At 39.3% G+C, this 13,846-nt stretch overlaps 1 protein-coding gene across 1 annotated transcript; it reads left to right on the top strand.

Moving 5' to 3' along the window:
- The first annotated feature begins 1,719 nt into the window (after positions 1 to 1,719).
- On the top strand, positions 1,720 to 12,214 carry LOC116114497 (chloride channel protein CLC-c-like). Its single transcript, XM_031400645.1, is given in 10 exon segments — positions 1,720 to 1,838; positions 3,526 to 3,726; positions 3,837 to 4,014; positions 4,268 to 4,529; positions 4,708 to 4,978; positions 5,392 to 5,780; positions 5,783 to 6,092; positions 11,546 to 11,838; positions 11,841 to 11,965; positions 12,125 to 12,214. Coding segments are annotated over 10 exon segments (2,223 nt in total). The 5' UTR covers positions 1,720 to 1,734.
- The last annotated feature ends 1,632 nt before the right edge of the window (positions 12,215 to 13,846 follow it).

Raw genomic sequence — 13,846 nt, 5'->3', positions numbered from 1 at the left:
TTTGGAAGTATAAATAATTCTATTATATTGTTTTTATTATTTTTCATCATTTTTAGAAGGGTATTTTTGTCATTTCAGTATAACTTTAAAGTCAATTAACATATAACTAACATCGAACAAATTTCTATTAAAGGAAAAGGACTAAAAAGATCATGTTTGAAATAAGTGTCCTTTAGTGAAAAAAAATGAAATTCTCCAGACAAAAAGTACATAAAACGGATAAACCAACAGAAGTACTTTTGATCTACTTGGTTTATAAAGAGAGACCTTAAACGCCTTGTCATTTTTCCCATAAAATAAAAATAATTTTTTACATTTATTATACTACTGATTAGGGGTGTTCGGTTCCGGGTACCTTACACTTTTTGAAGGAATCGGAACCGGAACCGGAACCAGAACGACGGTTCCTTGAAATTTGGAACCAGAACAGGAACCTATGGTTCTGGTTCCTAGGTACCATTGTTACAGGTTCTGGTTCTGGGTACCCAGAACCAGAACCTGTAACAATGGTTCCGGTTCAGGTTCCGGGTACCCTGTAAAAATAGACCCAGAACCAGAACCTGTAACAATGGTTCCGGTTCAGGTTCCGGGTACCCTGTAAAAATAGATGACCCCCCAAAAGTTTTTAAAATGACAAAAAAACCCTTAAAACTTACAAATACCCCCCCACCTGGCACTTGTTAACAAAAATAAAATTACAAGTTATAAATTCAAACTGACAAACTCTATTACTTTGTAAAGGTAGATTCTCAAATGTCAAACCAACTTATTTTAAATGTTACGAAATATAAATATAAATATATTCACATTACTTTTTCTACAAAAGTTTTTATTAACCCCCCTAATATTTAATTTTATTTTATATTAGTCTCGGTTCTTGGTTCCTGGTTCCGGTTCTGGTTCCTAACTATAGGAACCGAAACCGAAACCGTACAGTAACGGTTCCAAAAATTTGGAACCGGAACCTACCCATTGACGATTGGTTCTGGGTAGGAACCGGAACCAAACCCAGGGCACCCGCCGGTTCCGATTCCAACCGATTCTTTTGAACACCCCTACTGAGTACTGATATGCCGTTTCCAGACACCTTAGGCTAGAAACAATTACTCTTTTTGTTTTTAGTAAATTTATAATTTTAATTTTCACGGCTACTATTGAAACTCTCCCCTCAAAAGAAAAAAAGCAAACTTGGATTCACATTTCTGGTTTGGTATCGATTAATGTTTTGATGTACCGAGCTCAAATGGGTTGTTTTTGCTTCTGGAAACTGTTTTTCATTTAAAGTGCTTTTGGAAACAAGATTCACGTAGAAGAAAGTGTTTTAGAAAGACGTAGAACAGAAGCTTTTGTTTTTTATTGTTGAGTATGGGGTTGTTTTTGTTTTTGTAAAATGTTTTGAAAGGGATTTTGGAAGCAAGGAAGAGATATAGAAGGGAAAGTTTTGTTTTTGATTGATAAGAATTGATAAAGATTTGTTTTTGTTTTTGGGAAATATTTTGAATTTAAGGTGGTTTTGGAAGCAACCATTATGCAGAAGAAATTGTTTTGAAGATTTATAAAAGATTTTTATTTGATTGGTTGAAGAAGAAGAAGATGGAGTATAATAGTAATAGTGTTGTGAGAGATAAGACTAATAATGATATAGAGATTGAAGGAGGAGGGTTGAATAATGATCAGAGTAAGAAATATGAAAGGTTTGGGTCAGAAACATCGGACCATGGAAAAGAATTTGGTATGATGGTGAGAGAGCCATTGTTGCTTAAGAGCAGAATCAATACTACTTCTAAGATTGCGATTGTTGGTGCCAATGTTTGCCCCATTGAGTCTCTTGATTATGAGTATGTTGTTCGCTTTCTGATTTGATCTTGGTTTCTGTTAATTTAATTCTGAGTTGTGTTTGGTATCTGGGAATATGAAGGAAAAAGAATTGAAAGATTACATATGAGTATGGTGTATACTTTCTGATTTTATTCATTTTGGTTTTGTTTCATTTATTTTAAATTCTGAGGTGTGTTTGGTATGTGGAAATGTGGAGGAAAAAGAATGGGAAAATTTGTTTTTGTTTGGCAAAGTTGACATAATGGAATTTGTCTCTCTTGATTATGAACATGTTTTAAACCTTCTGATCTGATTAATATTGGTTTTTTTTTTTTTTTTTTTTTTTTTTTGGTGGTAACTTTAAGTTGTATTTGGCATGAGGGAATATGAAGGAAAAAGAATTGAAAGAAGGGAAATTTTGTTTCTGTTTGGCAAAGTTGACATCATGGAATTTGTCTCTTGCTTATGAGTATTTTGTAAACTTTCTGATTTTATTAGTTTTTGGTTTTCTATGCTTTATTTTATTTTATTTTATTTAATTTTTTCTGAGTTCTGTTTGGTATGTGGGAAGTCGGAATTTGGACATCTGTCTTTTTTTTTTTGTTTTTTTGTTTTGTTTTGTTTTGTTTTGTTTTTTTTTTTCTTTTTTTTTTTTGGACTCAGAAAATGTAAATTACAGAGAGTTAAAAGAGAAATTCTAGAGAGTTTTCGAATATTGAAGACTTCTTATTATTTTGTGGTGCTAATTGAAAAATGAAGTACAATCAGTTCATATACAAGTCTTATGAACTTTCCGAAAGCTTAACCTCTCCAGGAACCTAAATTTTCAGCTAGGCTAGAACACGGGTAGAGGTCTTTCCTCTGAATCACCTTTGTTTTGCCACATCACTAGGCTACCAGATGAGCAGTCTGTTTGTATTTCTTGATTATGAGTATGTTGTACACTTTCCAGTTTAATTTTGGCTTTAGATTTCTGATTTTTTTTTTTTTTTTTTAATTTACAATTCTAGGTTGTGTGTGTTAAGTGGGGATTTGCAGAGGAAAGAGAATTGGAAGATGAGAAATTTTTGTTTTGTTTATGTTGTTTTTGTTTAGGAAAGTTCGCATTGTGTAATTTGTGTTTCAGATGATTCTTTGTTTGGTTGGTGAGAACAATTAGGGAAAGGAAACGAAAGAGTGCTGGATCTTTCGCTAGATTTTGCTTTTGATTGTTTACCTCTTTTTTTTTTTTTTTTTTTAGGTTTTTTTTCCCTTATGTTTTTAATTCTGTGTGCATGCTTTTTAGGCTTCGATTGAGTTGCAGGAAAAATGGAAGTAAAGAAAATAAGAGTTCAAATGGGATGTTTTGTTGCCAGAAAAAGAAGAATGATGTCAAAAAGAGTCTCTGATCTCACGTTAGAATCTAATTTTAATTTATTTGCCTCTTGTTGTCTCGTTTTCTGTATACCATTATTAAGGCTTTGTTTAATCAGCTGGAAAAAGGAGGAAATTGGAATCTCGATTTTGAGTAATATGTTTTATGTGCTACCAACCATGAGGCTTTTAATCATTTTTTAATATTTTTTATAGAAATTTTTTGTTTGGCTAATGCTAGTGGTTTATGTGATGTCTTGAATTGATGAGTGCAATACTTTAGTGCCTGACAAAAAAAATCTAAGGACTAGATATAAGTGTTCCTCCTCGCTTGTTTCTGTGCATCTTTGGCAGGATTGTCGAGAATGAGCTTTTTAAGCAAGACTGGAGGTCAAGAACAAAGGTTGAGATATTTCAGTATGTTGTTCTCAAGAGGGCACTTGCACTCCTGATTGGGCTGGCTACAGGGATTGTTGGCTTTCTCAATAATCTTGCTGTTGAGAATCTACCTGGGGTCAAACTTCTTCTGACCAACAATCTCATGCTTAGTGAAAAGTAAGCTAATACGACCTTGTGCATAGTGTCCGAGTTTTTTAGAGTAGACCAAATCTTTGAGGCTTGTATAACTTTTGATTAACTATTAAATGATCCTTACTCCAGTACAGGTATTTTCAGGCATTCGCAACATATGCAAGTTGCAACATGGTTTTGGCTATTATCGCTTCGGCTCTCTATGCTTTTATTGCCCTTGCCGCAGCAGGATCTGGTATTCCTGAGGTAAAAGCATACCTCAATGGCATAGATGCTCATTCTATATTGGCTCCAAGCACCCTCTTTGTAAAGGTGAGTTTGAAACTCTCTCTTGACACATGTATAAGAAATTAGCTACAATTGACTGCATAGTAGGACCTAGAATCTTATCTGAATGTTTATCAGTTCCCAACGCATAGCCTGTTTCTCGGAGGTTTATAGAGCTTCCATCTCATGCTTATACTTTTGTAGCCTTTGAATCGACTGGGTTTGTTTGATGCATGTTTCTGTCATGAGCTCCATTCGAAAACAAACTTGCTATAACTAGCAGATCTAAATTTGGCAGATTTTCGGTTCCATTTTTGGAGTTGCTGCTGGACTTCTTGTCGGTAAGGAAGGACCTATGGTACATATTGGTGCTTGTATAGCCAATTTACTTGGACAAGGTGGTTCAAGAAACTAGCGTTTGACCTGGAAATGGCTCAGATACTTCAAAAATGATCGAGACCGCAGCGATTTAATTACATGTGGTGCAGCTGCTAGTGTAGCAGCTGCCTTTCGTGCCCCCGCTGGTGGGGTTCTCTTTGCCCTTGAAGAAGCAACTTCATGTTATGTTCCTCCTCCGCCCTGTTTTTCAACAAATGCTGTTTAACAGCTAGCAGCTAGATTTACACTGTCAATTTTTAAAGAATGCAATACCTCAGATTTACTCAAGTCGGCTTGTTAGAAAAAATTGGAGAAAACTATGTTTTGGATTCATTTTTATTTTATTCGTGAAATTGTTCAGGTGGCGGAGTGCTCTTCTTTGGAGGACATTTTTTACAACAGCTGTAGTGGCTGTGGTTTTGAGAGGTTTGATAGAATTCTGTCGAAGTGGAAAATGTGGACACTTTAGGAAAGGTGGTCTGATCATGTTCGATGTCTTTTCTTCAAGGAGCAGTTACAGCACTGCTGATTTGCTTGTAGTTATTTTCCTTGGAATTATTGGAGGAATTTTTGGAAGCCTTTACAATTACCTTGTGGACAAAGTTCTTCATACATATAGCATCATCAATAAGTAAGCCCTGAACTTCTCCTTTACATGATGCTTATTAAGGCACATTTGCACACACGCACACACATGGTAGTAAAGATATTTATGAATACGTTGATAGCTATACTTAATTACCAGATTTTGTTTCAGTGACTATATCTTATATTCCATATTTTATAAACGACACTTATGTGTAATTTTCTTGGTAGTTAATGTCAGAGTTTATGATAGCCGTGAAACCTTTGTTAAAGCTCTAAATTCAGGATGACAGAAACATACTTTTCTTCACATTAGGCTAGATGTTTAACTCGTGCATGATAGCTCTTGATTTTTAGATACATTATTATAAAGTTAGGTTGCATGAGTATTATTATTGCTTCCACGAAAGATAACTTTACATATACAATTTTGCTGTGTCTTCCATGTTGCTGATTGAGAGTGAATTGCAAGAGAGGTCCTTCATTCAAACTCCTGCTTGTCATCGTTATTTCACTTTTGTCCTCTTGTTGCTCGTATGGCCTGCCATGGCTTTCACAGTGCATTCCTTGCCCTTCTTACCTATAAGAGGAACAATGCCCAACTGTAGGTCGTTCTGGAAACTATAAGAATTTTCAATGTCCACCAGGCTGTTACAATGACCTTGCTTCTCTCTTTTTCAACATCAATGATGATGCGATCCGCAACCTGTTTAGCTCTGGCACTGCACAGGCATTTCACCTCTCTATGCTTCTAGTTTTCTTTGCTGCTATATACTGCCCTGGCATTATCACTTATGGGATTGTTGTTCCCTCTGGGCTCTTCATTCCAGTCATACTTGCTGGTGCCTTGGTGGGACACTCCTTGGTTCTCTATCTGATCTTGATGCTGGTCTCTTTGCCCTTCTCGAAGCTGCTTCCTTCCTGGGTGGCACAATGAGAATGACTGTGTCTCTCCATGTTATACTTCTTGAACTTACTAATGACTTATTGATGCTCCCATTGGTGATGCTTGTTCTTCTTATTTCAAAAACCATGGCCGATTGTTTCAACAAGGGTGTCTATGACCAAATTGTCAAGATAAAGGGGTTGCCTTATCTAGAAACCCATGCTGAACCATACATGAAGAACTTGGTCACAAGTGACGTTGTTTCTGGTCCGTTAATTTCTAATAAGCCGGCAGTGCATAAGGTCTACACCCTTAAAGGGTGTAAAAAGCATTAGGAAGGTTGTTAAGGGAGTGGGTCCACAAAGTACAGGTGTCATTGGGGTGGATTCTATTTTGAGAATACAAATTGTGTGAGTAAGGGTAATTGTGGAAAAAGGGAATTAGTATATATTCAGGGAGAGATGTAGTAGGGAACAACTTTTGATTTTGGGTTGATAAAACAGTGGAGGCTCCTGGCTCCTCGAAACGCCAGGGATTTATATTCGGTTATTTCCATTTTTCATCTGTTCTATTTTCATCCAGTTATTCTGTTTAATACAAGTAGTGCAGGAATTGCATTTGTGTCTTGAGTTGTGGTTGACTGTGTGTTGGTTGATTTGTGTGAAAATTATTGCTGGCTGGGTGTGGTTTGATTTAATCTGCAGGTGGTTGTATCAAATTGGTATCAGAGCCAAGTTGGGGAATGGTAAAATCCAAAATGGAGACTAGGATGGATAGTGTGGAGAAGGAAATGAATACAGTGAAGGAAGACATAGGATCCTTGAAAATTGACATGGGTAGTGTGAAAGAATATTTGACAGAAATGAGGGAGTTAATGCGCATGAGAGAAGAGAAGGAAGGAAGAAGAGAACAAGAAAGAGAGAAGTCTTCTTCATTGGCAAAGAACCAGAATATCAGTAGAGATAAGGAATCAGAACGGGAAGACAGTGGGAAAGACGATAAAAAGAACAACCGAAAGCTGGAGTTACCCATCTTTAATGGTGAGGATCCGTTTAGATGGTCCTTCAGAGCAGATCGCTACTTCACCATCAATCGTTTCCAAGAGACAGAAATGGTGGAAGCAGCAGCAGTTTGCATGGAGGGAAGAGCTTTAAGCTGGTATCAATGGGTCGAATCCCGAGCACCTTTTCAGTCGTGGGAAACCTTCAAAACAGCTTTGATCGATCGTTTCTGACCATCATTTAAAGGATCAACATATGAGGCTTTAGTGGCCTTGAAACAAGATGGGACAGTTACTGAATATAGGGAATAGTTTGAATCTAGTGCGGCACCATTGAAGGACCTGGGTGATGATTTGCTTAAGGGAATTTTCGCGAATGGCTTAAAAGAAGATATAAAAGCTAAGCTTCGTTTGTCTCAGCCAAATACTTTGTTTGGGCTGATGGATCAAGCCCACAGGATTGAGGAGAGGAATTGGGTATTGGATAAACAAAGGCCCAAGCCATTTAGAAACCTAACGGGTCGTGGGGAGCCATATTCACGGGTCAGCCCAAACCCAGAACCCACGCGCACTAATTGGTGGAATTTCAGCACAAAACCACCAGATCCATCTTCGTTTACGTCAAACTTCAGCAAAGGCCCCAAACCAAGAGAGAAGGCGACTGAGTCTGTGGGGTCTGTCAACCGAACTGACAACTTTCGACAGCTTTTTGATGCTGAACTGCAGTACAAGCGAGAGCGTGGGCTCTGTTACCGCTGCAATGAGAAGTATGGACCAAACCACTGGTGTAAAAACAAGACTCTGCAAGTGTTGTTACTCCTGGATGACGATGACACAAACCCATCGAAAATTGGAACAGAAAATGACGAAGAAGCCAACGGTGAAAGTAAATCTGTAGCCCTTTCGATGAGCTCCATTGTGGGAATTTCATCGGGAAAAACCTTGAAATTACAAGGGGAGATTGGGAATGAAAGGGTGGTGGTTTTGGTGGATAGTGGGGCCTCCCACAACTTTGTGTCCCATGGGGTCGTACAAAAGCTAGGGTTGAAGGTGGATGAGGGAAAGCCTTTTGGAGAAATGGTTGGGGATGGATGTACCATTTGGGGAAAAGGGATTTGTAAGGCAGTGAGGTTAAAACTTCAGGGAATTGAGATACAGCAGGAATTTTTCCCTTTCAAATTAGGAAGTGCAGACGTGGTTTTGGGGGTTACGTGGCTGAGTAGTTTGGGGGATGTGAGCGCCAATTGGCAGAGATTAACTATGGAATTTGACTGGGAAGGGAAGAGGGTGAAACTGCGAGAGGATCCCCTACTAGTAAAGACAAAGGTATCACTGAAGACTATGGTTAGGACTTTACAGGCTGCGGGAAATGGGTATGTGGTGGAATTTGGATCCATAGGGTTGAAGGAAGAGCCAATACAGGAGGAAATTGACCCTGGAATATTAGAGTTGATATACAGGTACCCACAACTGTTTGACCAAAATCCTAAATTACCACCCCGTAGGACCCATGACCATGCCATAGAACTTCAACTAGGTTCCAAACCACCCAATATCTGACCCTACAAATACCTGTATTTTCAGAAGAATGAAATCTAGAGGCTGGTTAGGGAAATGTTGTCTGCAGGGATTATCCAGCCTAGGTTAGCCCATACGCCAGCCCTGTTCTATTGGTCAAAAAGAAGGATGGAAGTTGGCGGTTTTGTGTGGATTACAGGGCATTAAACAATATTACCATACCCGATAAATTCCCAATACCAACCATTGAAGAATTACTTGATGAATTAGCCGGGGCAGCAATTTTCACTAAACTGGACCTTAAGTCAGGGTATCATCAAATTAGGGTGCGAGAGGTTGATGTTCCCAAAATAGCCTTTCGCACACATGAGGGGCATTATGAGTTCCTTGTGATGCCTTTTGGTCTCACTAATGCGCCCTCCACATTTCAAGCCTTAATGAACTCAATATTTAGGCCAGTCCTCCGTAAATTTATCCTGGTCTTCTTTGATGATATCCTTGTGTATAGCTCCTGCCTAACCACACACATTCAGCACTTACAACTAACCTTTCAGATTTTGCAGGAATACAAACTGGTGGTTAACAAGAAAAAGTGCTCCTTTGGCCAATCTAAGCTGGAATATTTGGGTCACCTGGTTTCGGAACATGAAGTTGAGGCAGATCCGAAAAAGATTGAATCTATGGTATCCTGGCTACGACCTGTAAATGTGAAGGGATTGAGAGGTTTCCTTGGGCTGACAGGTTATTACCGGAGATTCGTAAAAGGTTATGGTTCGATTGCACAGCCCCTTACTCAGTTATTAAAGAAGGATTCCTTCACTTGGAATGATTCAGCTCAATCGGCTTTTGATAGACTCAAGGAAGCCATGATTACCGTCCCTGTTTTAGCAGTTCCAGATTTCGCACGGCCCTTTGAAATTCAGACAGACGCATCTGGAAGAGGTCTCGGGGCTGTTTTGGTACAGCAATCTCGACCAATAGCATTTCTCAGCAAGGCATTCTCCCCTACAGGTAAGCCGAAATTGGTTTACGAGCGTGAATTGATGGCCATTGTTTTTGTAGTTAGGAAATGGAGTCACTATCTGTTGGGCAGAAAATTCCTCATCAAAACTGATCAGCGCAGCCTCGAGTTTTTAACGGATCAACAATCAAATACTCCGGAACAACACAAATGGATCTCCAAGCCAATGGGTTTTACCTTTGACATTCAGTACTACCCAGGGGCTTCCAACCGAGTAGCAGATGCTCTTTCAAGAAGAAAAGATGGAACCGAAGTGGCACACCTTTCAGCCTTATCTACGGTACAGTTTTCTGAATTTGAGGAGATGGCCATGGAGGCACAAACAGATCCGAAACTCAGGGAAATCATTCAGGATCTTCTCCTGGACTCTTCTAGCCGACCCAACTATCATATCCGCAGGGGCTGCCTATTCTATAAGGAAAGGCTGGTTATTCCAAAAGGGTCCAGATTTGTTTCCAAATTACTGTCCGAATTCCATCAGAGTCCTAGTGGAGGCCACTCGGGTTTCTTCAGAACCTACAAGAGAGTATCTTCGGTAGTTTATTGGAAGGGTATTCGGGGAGATATACAAAGCTACATTAAAACTTGTACCACCTGTCAACTGAATAAGCAGTCATCGTTAAAACCTGCCGGACTCCTCTAGCCTCTGCCCATTCCAGAACAGGTCTTTGAGGATATCTCTATGGATTTTATCGGGGGACTACCATGTTCGAAGGGAGTTGATACCATCTTTGTTGTCGTTGACCGTCTAACCAAGTACATCCATTTTTTTAGTCTCGGTCACCCATACAATGCAAAGGATGTCGCCACCATATTCGTTAAGGAAGTGGTCCGGCTACACGGTTTTCCCAATTCCATTGTCTCTGACAGAGACAAACTCTTTATGAGTCAGTTTTGGCAAGAGTTGTTCAAGGCTGCCGATACTGTTATGAAATTTAGTTCGGCTTAACATCCGCAGACTGATGGACAAACAGAGGTAGTCAATAGGTGCCTCGAAGCGTATCTCCACTGTTTCTGCAGTTCTCAGCCCCGACAGTGGCCTAATTGGCTTACTTGGGCAGAATACTGGTACAATACAACCTACCACGGGTCCATCTGAATGACACCTTTCAAGGCCCTCTATGGATGAGATCCTCCCACCCATTTAAAATTCACAGACTGTCCATCCGCCGTGGAAGATATCAATGTCCAATTGACTGAACGTAATGCCATATTAAGAGAGTTTAAGGACAATTTAGTTGCGGCTCAAGCTCGCATGAAACACAATGCTGATCTTCATCGGCGAGATGATTGTTTCCAGCCTGGTGACTCAGTTTTCCTGAAGTTCAGCCGTACAGGTTTAAGTCCCTTGCCCGAAAAATGAATGAGAAGCTCAGTCCTTGTTTCTATGGTCCTTACCCTGTTTTGGAACGCATAGGACCAGTGGCTTATAAATTGGACCTGCCCTCCACAGCCCGTATTCATCCTGTCTTCCATATTTCTCAACTCAAGAGGAGCTTACATCAATCGGTACCCATCCAACCCCTTCCGGACTCACTCTCTGAAGGCATAGAATTAATGGTCCAACCAGATACTGTTCTTGCTGTGTGTACCCTGTCAGATGGGTCTAAAGAGGTTCTCATCAAATGGCAGCATTTACCTGATTTTGAAGCCACCTGGGAACCATATGAAGTGATTCAAATATAGTTCCCACAATTTCACCTTGAGGACAAGGTGAATCTTCAAGGCGGGGGGGGGGGGGGGGGGTGGGTATTGATAAGCTAGCAGTGCATAAAGTCTACACCCTTAACGGGCGTAAAAAGCATTAGGAAGGTTGTTAAGGGAGTGGGTCCACAAAGTACAGGTGTCATTGGGGGGGATTCTGTTTTGAGAATACAAATTGTGTGAGTAAGGGTAATTGTGGAAAAAGGGAATTAGTATATATTCAGGGAGAGATGTAGTAGGGAACAACTTTTGATTTTGGGTTGATAAAATAGTGGAGGCTCCTGGCTCCTCGAAACGCCAGGGATTTATATTCGGTTATTTCCATTTTTCATCTGTTCTATTTTCATCCAGTTATTCTGTTTAATACAAGCAGTGCAGGAATTGCATTTGTGTCTTGAGTTGTGGTTGACTGTGTGTTGGTTGATTTGTGTGAAAATTATTGCTGGTTGGGTGTGGTTTGATTTAATCTGCAGGTGGTTGTATCAATTTCATTTTCTGGTGTCGAGAAAGTGGGGAATATTGTACATGCACTAAAGATAACAAGGCATCATGGTTTCCCTATGATTGACGAACCACCTTTCTCGGATGCTCCGGAGTTGTGTGGACTAGTTTTGAGGTCTCATCTTCTTGTTTTGCTTAAAGGACAGAAATTTATGAAACAGTAAATTATGACAGGATCAAAAATTACGAGGAGGTTCAGGGCGCATGATTTTGCAAACGCAGGAGGAGTCAAGCTTGAAGATTTGGATATTTGCAAACGAGAAATGGAGATGTATGTTATCTCCATCCCATTACCAATATGTCCCCATACACAGTCATGGAAACCATGTCCCTAGCTAAAGCAGTTGTTCTCTTTCTGGAGCTTGGCCTCCGGCACTTGCTTCGGGTGCCAAAAACACCCATTGTAAGATTCTCTCTCCCTCTCTCTAACACACATGCAAAAACAAACATAGGTTGGAATCAACAAACGTTTTTCCAAGACTTAAATGTTTAGAAAGTTCTTGTTACAAATGATTTTCAGGCACCACTTTAACCATTGTTTTTTATGTTTTATATTTTGCAGAGGCCTCCAATTGTTGGAATCATTACTTGACATGACTTCATGTCGGAGCATGTATCTAGACTCTACCCACATATGAACCCTCACAAGTAGGCGAGTAAGCAACAGGTCATTTGAGACCTTTATTACTGGCTGCTATACTATTATGAAGTTGGTATCATCCTAAATCCATTTTCTTCTATACCTTGTTTCATTTTCTTTTAAGATTTTGCATTGAGGAATTTGCTCGAGGGGAACCGTTATTAGTCGAAAGGCATGCTACGATGCGTGCGTTTGTTAATATAAAAACTCAATGCATATGGTATGTATAAGTTAAATTAGTAAAATTTTAGACAAAATCTCCAAGTATGGTCAGTTTTATAAGAACTTTTAGCATAGAAGCTTGAATCAGTTTTCTTTTGTTCATTTTACATTTGAAATGTGCTGTTGTGTAATATCTTTGTTAGCTTTGATGCAAAACAAAATAGAAATTGGTTGATTTTGCTTGTTGCTCATGAAAAATGTCGATCGACAATTCTCCATTTCTTGTTTTCTCCCTGGTTCTCTTTCATTTTCGATTCATGGTTAATGCCTTCCTTCTATACATAAACTATGAGCCATTTGAGCCATTAGATCTTTGCTCTTTCGAGGATGAGATTAAATCTGATCTATGTAATGTTCCAATGTTCCATAGATGCATTAACTATATATGTTAGGTTTGATCTCAACTATTGGAAATGTATTGATCCAACGGCTCACAATTTGTGCAAGAAATTGTTAGGGAGAGGCATATTAACAAATACTATATCACCAAAATTTTCATTTTTTTTTTTTTTCACATTACTAGTAACTATTATCGCTTATGAGGGATTCATCCATAGCATTAGGGTAATGAAACAATTCAAACGAACCTTAACCTCGATATTATTCACACAAACCCTTGAATCACGATGTAGGGGTTCATAGACCATTAGATTCAATGACCAATATTAGTAATATCACCCTCGTTCAAGGTAATGGAACTTTTCACATAAATCCTTAGATCACGGTTCAAGGGTTGATAGACCATTAGATTAAGACGGGGTAACATCATCCCTTTTATATATGAGTAATGCTACAGACACCGAAATTTTAAATCGAATTTTTGTACTAAAGGACATGGCAACTAGTCAGACATGACCATGCTGGAGTCTTTCGTGAATGAACAACCGTCCAACATTTATGGATGCCACTATTTTAAAAACCGGACCGGACCGGTCGGTCGGGAATTGGTCATGTGTCCGGTTAGAGTCAACCCCAAAACCGTTATTATACATTGAGCCGCTTCAAACCGTTTGAAAATTGGATAATATCAGTGAATCATCAGTCCAATCAGACCGGCGGATAAACTAGTCCAACTATTAAAAATACATAATACGCGACGCGACACAACCCTTTCTCATCTTCTTCTCTTTAAGTCTTTTTCAGTTTTTCTTACGAAAATTTCTCAACAAACACTCTGTTCTCTACAAAAATTTATCAGCTTCGTCTCTGTTGTCTGTTCTCTGCGAAAATTCTCACGGTTTCGGCTTTGTCTTTTGTTCTCTCTGAAATCCCACCCAAATCGCATCTGAACTCTCTAAAATCGACGACAACGTCTTTCTCCCTCGCCAGAAATTGACGACGTCTTCCTCGCTCGTCGGAAATCGGTGACGATAGCTCTATTCCTCGCTGGAAATCGACAGTGATAGCTCCATTCATTGACAA

Source organism: Pistacia vera, unplaced genomic scaffold (genome assembly GCF_008641045.1).
Source record: "Pistacia vera cultivar Batoury unplaced genomic scaffold, PisVer_v2 Contig710, whole genome shotgun sequence".
NCBI lineage: Eukaryota > Viridiplantae > Streptophyta > Magnoliopsida > Sapindales > Anacardiaceae > Pistacia > Pistacia vera.
This window is presented reverse-complemented; position numbering and strand designations above follow the sequence as displayed.